At 47.8% G+C, this 11,450-nt stretch overlaps 1 protein-coding gene across 1 annotated transcript in view; it reads right to left on the reverse strand.

Moving 5' to 3' along the window:
* Positions 1–11,450, reverse strand: part of FBLN5 (fibulin 5) — a 71,364-nt gene that overhangs the window by 53,470 nt on the left and 6,444 nt on the right. The window contains exon 4 of the mRNA XM_011373152.2: positions 9,449–9,703. Coding sequence (XP_011371454.1) covers positions 9,449–9,703 — 255 coding nt within the window. The remainder of the gene's footprint in view (positions 1–9,448; positions 9,704–11,450) is intronic.

The raw sequence follows: 11,450 nt of genomic DNA on the forward strand, positions 1-11,450 counted from the left end.
AGATTCTTGGTCATCTTGGTCCCCCTCAGCGCCCAGCACGGTAGTGGCTGGGAGGGTGAGCTGACTGAATGATGAGACCAAGCATAGAAACACGTGAAGCCTCCCCTCTCACTTGCCTGGGGTTAACTGTGCCCACACTCTCCTTCCATCCACCCATTCATTCATACATCCATCCATCCATCCATCCATTCATTCGTTCAGTTGACAATCACCGATTGAGAGCTACATTGCCAGATTTTATGAATAAATCATGGACACTGGTGTAGTACCTGCAGTCGAGGAACCCTCTGCCCACTGCCCCAACTCCCAATACCCACGCCCTGATGAGAGCACATGGGCAACTGCCTGTCCTCTGTCACACGCACCTGGGGACTGCTGGGAAGCTGTAGCCTTTCTACCTCCAAGCAGACCACAGGGTGTGCTGGGGAAGGTTGTCTGACTCAGAGGTGTCTGATGAGGGTCAGCCCAGCTCATCCGCACTTCCCCAGTCACAACCTGCCAGGCCAGCGTGGTCTGGAGTCTGTCTTTCTGTCTATCTGTGTGTCCGTGTGTCCAGAGAGGCTGGCAGCCAAACAAAGGGGAGGACAAATGTACCCATGTCACTCCTTGGCACTCGCAGAGCTGAGGGCCCCAGAGAAAGGCTCAACAGCAGCTTCTGGCTGAGTGTGGTCAGAGTGGAGAAGTGACAGCACATGGTCCCTGTCCTTCCCCTCCCCCAAACCTCCCCACCTGGGATAAGTAGCCAATGGCACCTGCCACTCTCTGACCTGCAACTGGGCAGAAACTGGTAGATGTGGAGCAAATAGACTGCCGCCCCAGGGGGATGGGGGCGGGGAGGGACAGCAGCCATCGTTGAGGGAGTGCGGACACTCAGGTTATGCTTTGCTAAGCCTCAGAACAACCCCACCAGATAAGTACCAGTATCTCGTCTTGTAGATGGGACACTCCGAGATTTCAGGACCCAAGCCAGGCAACGGTGCATGGATGGGATTAGAACCCCAGCATGTTCTGAACCTAAAGCTCATGCTCTTCCCGCGGCATCATACTATCTCCCACTACTCCCTGGCCTAATCGCCCACACTCTCCAGGTCCTTTGAGAAAAGAAAGATCCCCTTTCTTTCCTTAACAGCAGATACTGTAACTTGGGCTTATCAGATGACATTTACATGAGGCTATTGTTGGCAATATTAAATATGATTCCCCATTTATTGTTTTAATCAGCTTTATTGTACTCATGCACATACTCTCCGTAACACTCACTAATCCTTTGCAATCATATGGGATTTTTACTTCATTATTCCATCTAATCCATTCCTCATAGCACAAAGGACGGCTCCCAAATCACTCTGTTTCTTGCATCGTGCTGGAGAGGGGGTGGGAGCTGCAGATGCCCTGTGGACATCTGTACAAGCAGACAAGACCCACGGGGAACATGTACGGAGAGTGCCAGTGTAGGTACAATTCTGTTCTAGAGTTCACCAGTGGTCTTTTCAATCCACTTCCGTCAAACACCATCCTCTCTTTCAACATATCTGGAACCATCGGGCCTGTTTGAGAAGCACCATAACATGCACCTCCCACTAAATTAAAACACATATGGCTAACCGGGCTGCTAAACGATCTGCGTTTGAGGCTATTTGCAACCTGGCAGGTAAGTACGAGCACCTGCCGCCAGCAGACGCTCTCCGGAGACCTGGTCATGCACCCGCCTCAGCCAGAATCGTCAGAAGCGGAGCTGATGTTGAAAGTCCACGCTTCTGTCCTCTTGCAACACCACTTGCTTTTCACACATAACCGGCTAAGTCCAGAATGGAACGTAATTAATAGAAACACAAGGAACATAAGGTGAGAGCCAAGAAAAATTTACAGGTCATTGAGCTAATCGCCATGCGAGGCATCGGGGAAGTACCTACTACACAAAGGCACCAAGGGCTGCACGTGCCCCACCCGTGGGTCCCCACCCTACGCCGGCCAGGGCCCGTTTCCAAAGCGGCTCCAGCTGGGGGTGGGAGGGGCTGCCTCATAAATGGAGAACTGATGCTGTCCTGGCAGAAGATGCCACTGAGCACGCGGGCTGGCTGCAACGCAACTGGAGAAGGACCACATTACTGAGTAGTCCGGATGACAATGCGTTAACAGGAAACCCAGCCTGTCAGGACGCAAACGTCCTCTTCCCTACGGATTGCGGACTGCGGAGTTTTAGAACAGTAGAAACTTCTTAAGTTGGAGGGGACCTGAGAAACCATCTGGCCCAGGGAACTGAAGCCCACTGTGTGCTTAAATGCCACGAACCCATTTTGCGGACCAGTGCAGTCTGTGGGCCCCTTCTCAGAACAATGATGTTCACTGCAGGACATTAAATTCGTAGGATTATAAAAGAAACCAATTATATTGAAAGACAGTTATCGAAATATTTTTTCAAACTAAATTTGTGATACAGTAATATATACACTCCTTTATCAGTGTATTAAATAGCAAGATCGGGCATCAGGTCTAACATCTTCTACGATTCTGAAGTAGTGATAAGTGAGAATATATTTCAAAATAACTGCTACAGCTGTAACGTGGTATATAAATATCTGTGTTTCTCATGTTAACACTGTCACAGGCACTGCTGAGAGTCCTATAGTTTATTGCCTATATAACGGAAGGTAATGCTAAATTTCATCAGAAGTTAATGGGGGAACAAAAAACCATGAAAATGGATCACCTGAATTCTATCCACAGACCCCAGATTAAGACTTCTAATCTCTTACCATCCCTCCTTTTTCCAAATAATAAAACTTAGGCCAGAGAGGCCAAGTGACTTTCTTAATGTCACACAGCTAAGACATAGCAAAACTAGGCTCAAAGTCCAGTTTTTACTAATGTCCTATCTGATCCCTTTACTACCTCAGCATGCTACCTCAATTTAGGCTTTAAAATTTTTTTTGATTTTTTTCTTTTTTTTTTTTTTTTTTTGCTTTTAAACAAAAATAATACATTCTTCTAACAAATCAAACAATATGGAAATTACATTTAAAAAAATAAAGTTACTCTCTTTCTTAAATGCAGTCCTACCTAACAATAGACAGATAGACTAGAGCCTTGCTAACCAGAGCCTTGCTGGACCAGCGGGCAATGCATCACCAGGGAGCTTGTGTGAAATGCGGAACCTCAGGCCCCACTTGAGACCTGCTGAGTCAGAACCTGCATCTCCCCAGGTGACTCATGTGAAATGCGGAACCTCAGGCCCCATCTGAGACCTGCTGAGTCAGAACCTGCATCTCCCCAGGTGATTCGTGTGCACAGGAGCTCTGAGAAGAGCTGGACTGGATGACATCCCAGAGTCCCTTCTCTGCTGCCTGTGTCCTTGGAAGCAAAAATCACTGCAACACAGAATGCTGGACAGTGGCAAGAATTCAACCTTCAACCCTCTAAAAGGCATCCACTATTAAATCTAATCCCCAGAGGAAAGAATAAACAATAACTGAATAACAGGACTGAGAGTCTGGAGTAGGAGAATCCGTAATGGAATGACGAGATTTGAAATGATGAAAACAAAGTTACGATAACTGCTATTAATTATTCCCATGAGGCAGCCTCCATGCTAGATAATTTACATGCATTATCTCATTTAGTTCTCAGGAATAGCCTGTGGAAGTTGGTACTGTTATCCCTGTTTACATATGGAAAAACAGGTTCAGAGAGGATAAATTGCCTGCTCACTGTCCCACCCAAGAATTGGGAAAGACCTGAAGCAAGATGGGACAACCTGAGCCGGGGGAGCTGCACTCAGACAAGCTTGCCGAGGCCCAGTTCACGGCGACATCTGAGCAAACCCAGCTGTGGGGCTCTGCCTCCATCCTGGGTCCCGTTTCCTCCCAGGCCTGCCTGGTCCCAAGGCCCTCAGCAGCTAAAGAATGGAGCAGCCACAGCTTCCGGCATTTTCCTTCTAGTCTCATCCTGAGGGCTTGGTTTCAAGTTACAGCCCCAGCCTGTGTGAAAAATAAGAAGAAAAGCCTGCAGGAGCCTGTGACATCCAGGCCTAAGTGAGGTTTCTAAGTGCTCCTGTCCTAGTCTTATCCGCTGGGAACAAATGCCACATTGGAACGGCTTCCCATTGTTCTGTTTCGCAATTTAAATAAATCCAGGCTTGTTAGCATCTGGAAGCAAAATCTGCCTGACAGTTCCATAAAGGGCTGAACTAGGCAAAGACCTTCAACGCCTGCAAGGTGGGGGTGTACCAAGCTCAGTGTTAGGTCGTTTTTAAGGTTTTCAAGAATGAGGCCTCCCATACATGTTCAGACTCTACAAACCTGTCCACGAGTTATCATCTCCAGACTCTAGCAGCCGCCTCCCTGAACCTTTCCTCATCATTACTTGCTGCGTCATACTCCATGCAGACCCTGGACAAGGCATTTTCACATGTTACCTGTGAGGCAGGAGTTATTATATCCATTTTCCAGATGAGAAAACAGAGACCCACGTCTCACAGCTAGGAAGTGGCCAAACCAAGATGGGAATCAAGGCCTGTCTGAGTCCTAAGTTCTAGCTCTCTCCACCCCAGGAAACACCACCTTCCCACCTCCGCCTTCTCAGGGACCTATTAGAGTCTGCCTAGTATTTCAGCTGCTTGCTTTACGTCTAACCTCCCTTCCTTGATGGTGAGCTCTGGAGAGAATCCCATGGCCATGCTCAGGTGCCCTGTGCCCTCAGTGCCTAGGCCAGAACCTGGCACCAACAAGGTACTATGTATACACTGGTTGAATAAATACTGGCTGGTTTTCAGGAAAAATAACTCAAGAGGAAAGCCTCAGGCCAACTACCATCCATCTTCCCAAAGGATCCATACGTGTTCCTCTCTGCCCCCTTGGGCACTTCAATCAATGAGAAAACCCTGTCGAGGAGGAGAATAAAGATATTGCTCTACCACAAACGGCCAGAAGAAATCTTCCAGTCCCTGGCGTAACAAGGCTCTGGGAAAAGGCTGCCTTCTCGGCCGCAAAACCCCTCACGCGCGTTAGTTTTTGGTGCAGACTCTGAACTTAACTTACCATTGAGCCAAGTTGATTAGCAAAGCAGAACTAAGAACATCCACCCAGAGAGGTGACAAGCTGAGCTCCAAAAGCATCGAGCACTCAGACAAGGGGCATCCACACTCAGGGACCTAAGCCAAAGCCCTTGTTCCCAGTGGCAGTGTGCTATGATAGGAAGGATCCTGAAGGGGTTCAAATCCGGGGTGCCCCAGCCTCTCGGCTCGGCTCACCCCTCTCCTTGAGCCTTCAGCACCAATGCTGCTGACGCCCCGCACCATCCTGCTTCTGAGATTTCTTTTGGCTAGCTGGGAATGCTTTGTATGTGGTCGGTTTTGCCTTGTGTCTGGGTCTTAGATGTATTCTATTTCCTCCTTGCCAATTAGCCATGTCTGTCTGGCTCTCCATCTCAAGAAGCTGGTAACCAGATCTTCTAAGGGCCCAGGATCCTAGGACCTGGAGCAGGCACTGTAACCAGCCATGAGTCCCACCACCCTTGTGGAGGTGGCCCTGGTGCTGTGCCACCCCAAGCCAAGATGCCAGTTTTCTTGATGACGCATAACTTTCTGGGTTCGTGGGCTATAATCCTTGGATCACTGTTCACTCTCTCTGCAAGTCCCAGGTGATCCAGATTTACATCTAGGGGCTTGTGGACTCAGACCAAACTTTGTCCCAGAAGGATCAGGGTCTAGCCACTTTCAAATAGGAACCCAAAACATAGCAGTGAAGAAGGAAGCTCAGAGGCCCAGGGGACATGGGTGCCAAGCCAGGCCCTGCCCCTCCGCATAAACAGGGCATGGTCTAATTTGGGCACAGAGAGGAAACGGCCTCCTTGAAAGTGGGTCCAAAACTTGGAAAAAATTAGCCACAGCACAAGGGGATATCTATTTGCTTCCAGAAGTTTTTTATAGACTTTTAGACACTTAGGAGAAAAAACTAGAACACAGAGAGAACAAAAGAGCAAGAGAGATACCTGGGAAGAAGTTTGCCAAAAAAATTAAACCTGAATTGCATCAGATCTCTAGATCTAACCCTCACCAGTTTACAAAAATATAGAGGGATGGAGAAATATGTTAAATGCCACCACAAGAATGTCATCAGCCAGACACCAAATGTAGGAAATTCTACAGGACAAACAACTCAGCCTCTTCGACAGATTAAGCGGCAAAGGGAACAAAAAAGATTAAGAGTGAGTTAAGAGATGTGTCAACCAAATGAAATTTGTAGACCTTGTTTGGATCTGATTCAAACCAACCAACAGAAAAAAGACATTCGTGAGACAATCGGGGAAATTCGAACACTACCTGGATATTTAAGGATAAAAAGGAATTATTGCTGATTTTTGTAGGTTGGATGATGATATTGTGGCCATTTTTGTAAAAGAATCTTTATCTCCGAGAGATACATTTTGAGGTATTTAAGGAAGAAACATGATGCCTGAGATTCGCTTCAAATAAATCCATGGGGAGAAGGTAAAGAAGACACGAGATGGGTATATGCTGATAATTACTGAAGCTGGGTAATAAGTAGGTAAGTGTTCACTGTGTTCTCTGTGCTTTTGTCCAGGTTCCAAGTTTTACAGAAAAAAATTTTAATTAAAAAAAATGGAAGAGAAGGCCCTCGTTTTTAACCATGGCTCCAGTACTGACTCTCTGAGAGGCTCTGAACAAAGCTTTACCTCATCCAGAGCCCGAATGGGTTTAAGTCCTGGCATGACCCCCATTATCCTGTGTGACCCCCAACAGGTTTCTTAGCCTCTCTGTGCTTCCGGTCCTCATAGTACAGTAGGAAGAACAGTCCTACCTCATAGGGCTGTGGTGACGGTTTAACGTGTTCATTCACAGAAAGAGCCCGGCACACAGCGCTGCATGTGTTTGCCATCGTTACTGCTGCTGCCATTGCTCCTATCGTTCATTATCTTTTATTTGGAGAAGGAGGAGGAGAGAGAGGAGAAAGAGGCTTCTTTGGAGAGCTGATCCTCCTCTCCTCAAACACCAAAGTTTCAGCAATGTTCTCCGATTCTCCCCGACCGCATGAGACTCATCCCAGCCTCCTCCACAAGGTCAGACCCGCGTGCTGGGAAACGTCACCATCGTCCTTCTCCCGCAGCGACAGTGTCTCCCGTCAGGTCCCTCCCTCTCCTCACCTCCCATGTGCCTGGCTCCCCTGTCGCCTGCTCCCAGGCCCAGCTTTCTCATCCCTCTTCCTGGATGGAACAGCAGTGGAGACTCCCTTCCCCATTCCCTCTCTTGTCCCCTCCCCATGAAGCCACCTCTTTCCATGCCCAGAAGGACCTCTGTAAATCAGGAAACGGTGGGGTGGAGTGAAGGGAAGTTTAAAAGAACTCTGGACTTATGAATGCATAAGGCTGAACTTTCTGGAAATGGACGGGCCCGGTGCCAGTCCTCACTAGGGTTCCTAGATTGTATTTTTCTTACAAAAGGGCCATTATGAAGGCTCTGCATCTCCCGTGTGACAGGTTTGGAGCTCTAAAACTACATGACATCATAGGGACCAGGAGATGAATAGATTCCCCAGCCATGATCTTATTCTCAAGGGCGCTGGGATCCTGGAAAGGTCTGTCGGGGGGGAGGGCGATGCTTCAGAGAGGCCTGCGGCCGGTCCAGCCGCTCCACAAAAGGGGCCTGGGGGACTGGACCACCCAAGACATCAGCCCCTCCCGAAAACACACAGTGCCTCAATCGTCATTACACCCCCTCCCTCACTTTGAGAGGAGCACCGGGCACTGGACTTATCCAGCCCCACCACGCATTCTGGAAGAGCAGCACCACCCCAACCTTACTTCCTCTGCATTTGCTTCTGAGATCATTTCTTTCTACCAGACACGAGAGGCCAAGCATTCCAGTTAGGAGAATGTAGCTTGGTCGTCAGGGGAGCCGAAATCCCAATCTACCTCTGCAATTCTCTAACGAGTTAGAGTCCACATCCCCTCTTCCATAAAATGAAGAGGCTAAGGTTCAGGATTGTCAAAAATCCCTTCCAGTTACAACTGGCATACTGTTCTGCTGATTCCTATAGGAAGAATGTTCTCATCTTCTCCATCAAAGCTTCAGGCCATGGCTCGACTGCATCCGACACTCTTTCCCTTTGCACCATCATCTATATTCAGAGTGACCATCAATCAGCTCTCTCCCCCTACCCCCTTCCTCCTCCACACCTCTGTCCCTTGAGACCAGTAAGAAATTTGGGTTCAGGTGTATCTAATTTTGCCTTGCAGCTCTGAAGGACACTCGTTTGCATATTATTTGCATGAATTCAAATGTAAATGAATGCTCGTTTGCATGAAAATATAGAAGATATTATGAATAACCAACCCAGCCTAACAGTTGGTTACAGCTCAACACTCTGGAGCCCTAAAATGGGACCAAGAAAAATCGCACTGAGTTGACTGAGGTCCTCCTAAACTTTCAGGGTAAAGGAAAGAAATATTAGAACTTCAATTCACATTAATTTTTATGACATCGTTAAAATTTTTCCATTTCTTACGTATGCTTTATACTCCTCAAACCATATTAGCATAACAGGATATGTATGTAATTTATAAATATGCATCTAATGGGGGTCCAGATATAAAAAGATTTTGTAGAGAGGGTACACAATCAAAAAAGTCTGGAGCTATCATCACTCTAGACCATTGTCTCCCAAAGCTGAAGACAATCACAAAGGTTTTGGTCTGATCACAGCCAAAGTGACCAGGGAGGATTCCAGGTAACTCTTTGCCAAGGCCACACTGGCCAGCAGAACACCAAAGCTCACTAGGGCACCCACCACGCCACTCGCCAACTCCCTTGGGACCTCATGATCTACGGTGTCTCCTTCCACCCAGAGATCTACTCTTGCTATAATCTCCCATCAGCGAGGCCCCTTTTGACCAAAAGGGCATTGATTTACACTCAAGAAACCCATTTTCCTTCCAGAATACTTGGTCTTGGCCCTCAAGGCTTCTTTTCTTTCAGGAGCAAATACTCCATTTAAGGATGAGTGGTGTTGAAGACAAAGCGCTGATCCTTTCTAGATCTCTCTCTGGGATCCACTTACTAAGTCTGACCAGCTGCATTTGTTATATAATAGAGAAAATATGAGCTTGGTCTTTAAATAGATAGATGATAAACAGATATGATTGAAAGATGGATGGATAGGTAGGTGGAGAGATAGATACGCGAGAGAAAGAGAGAGAGAAAACAGATTGGCTTTCTGAAGCATTGTCAATAAGACAGCAAACTAAACTACGGTTTAGGTGGGAGGGCACCCAGAGACACGAGCTGCTAAAAGTCAAAAAACCATGGCTTCAGTCATTGTTTCACTGGTGCACTGAAGGCAGCTAACAACCCACTGGGGCGAACCTGCTGGAATAGGACATGGCCTTCACCAGAGCACAATGGACAGGAAGCTCCGGACGCTGGGCGACTCACCCACGCACTGGTTGCTTTCATCCATCTGGAATCCAAAACGGCACATGAGAGGCCTGGAAATCGTGGCGTAGTTCGGAGCCGGGAGCGGAGGGGCAGCTGCTGGGTACGGACCGGAGTAGGGGTTCGAGTAGGGGTTCGAGTAGGGCCCTCGATACACTGGGTTTGTCCGGGGGATGCACAGGTACCCGCCGTTTTGGTTCACACACATCATGTCTCCTCGGCAGGCCTCAGGGATGGTCCGGCATTCATCGACATCTGGAAGCCCACAGAAAGGACGAGCATTAGTAGCCCCTGGCTGTCCTGGGCATGGGGCTTATTTAAGCGGAGCTCTGTACCAAGAGAGCCAGGGAGAACCCCCAAACACCCTGTAACAGCGTCTGCTTCCAAACACTTAGGGCAGTGCCTGGCTTATCACCGGCAGGTAAAACCAAAGGTTGGCTGAATCAAATCGAATTGACCACTGTTACCCAAACATCAGTTATTAGATACCACCATCACGATTTCGGCCTTATCCACAAAAATCTGTATTATCATGTACTTAATACTTTTCTTTTTAATGAATCCACATTTTAAACCCAAGGAAATGTATTTTTTAAATTTTACATGACCACGGCAAATGAAAAACACTATCAATGAGCATAAACAGAAGGTAACAGTAAAAATAAATATATAACTATTAAAATAAAGACTGTTTATCTGTGGGTGTACCATCTCAGGTGCTCTTGTGTGCCCACAGGAAACTCTGGGATAGACCTAAGAATCATTCCCATTTCTACTCCAAATAACAGCTGGACAGGGAAGAAAGAGTCCCCAAAAGTCCCATCAAGAAAGACAAGGCCTGGCCAAGAGTAAGCTGGTTGTGCGGTAAAGCCTTACTTGAAAGTCAGCTCACAGTGTGCCAGCAAAAAGGGCCCACTTCCAGACAGGCTAGTGTGCTGCTCGTTAAGCCTGGAAGGGGAGGTAGGTGCTCTAGAAAATTGGCTTTGCTAGGCCAGGTCAGGAGAGGCCTGAGCTCTGGTTCCAGCATGAGCAGCTGACCTGATGCCACACATCAGGCCCTCTCACCAGCCTGGAGCCTGCTCCATGTGCGACCAGAGGGGTTGAGGGGAGGAGGGGTAAGAAGCCTGAATCTTGACAGCTCACTCCAGCCATCTCACCTGAGAGACTCACACCAACTCCCACCTCCGGAAATGGAAAAGTTTAGGCTCTGAAGGCCCCATTCCGTAGCCGTAAGCCTGAAATCCCCCGTAAATCTGGTGGACCAGAAAGATGGCTGCCGCCTCTCTCTATGTCCTTCGGCACACCCTCGGCCCCCTTCACTTTAAATCAAACTGCAAGCCCAGATTTTCCATGGTGGGGTTTTATTCTCACCACTCGTCATTGTTTTAAACCATCTATTCGCCCTCTGATTCTCTGAGCTAATGTGAGCTCAGGGAAGACAGACGATAAGGCCTAAATCATATATAATTAAAAAGCTAATTTAATCTGAGGTGAGGGCAAGTGGGGCTGCCTTATTCTTTTTATATGCCCTATGCTCCATCCACAACAAACTATTCTATACCCTGAACATCTTTTCCACCCATGGTCTTTGCTCATGCTGTTCCTTCCACCCGGAATGCCATCTCTCAGGATCCTACTCACTCCTCTAGTCGATATATAATTCTTCATATGTACATAGATTCAAATGTCACCTCCATGGAGACTTTCTTTATAGACCCCAGACATCAGGCATCACTCTCTCCCCTCCTTTTACACAGCCCACTGCTATCCCCTCAACTTGGCAATGGCTTTATTCCGCCTGCAGAGTTCACTCCATCTAGGTCTGCATCTCCCACCAGATGATGTACTAGGAGAACAGCCCCCAAAATGTCTGCCCTACTCCTGGGAACCTGTGACTACACAGGTTACATGGCAAAGGGGAATTAGGTAGCAGATGGAATTAAAGTTGCTAATCAGCCGACCTTAAAATGGGGTGTCATGTGGGTGGGCCCAGCGTAATCAC

Source organism: Pteropus vampyrus, unplaced genomic scaffold (genome assembly GCF_000151845.1).
Source record: "Pteropus vampyrus isolate Shadow unplaced genomic scaffold, Pvam_2.0 Scaffold219, whole genome shotgun sequence".
NCBI lineage: Eukaryota > Metazoa > Chordata > Mammalia > Chiroptera > Pteropodidae > Pteropus > Pteropus vampyrus.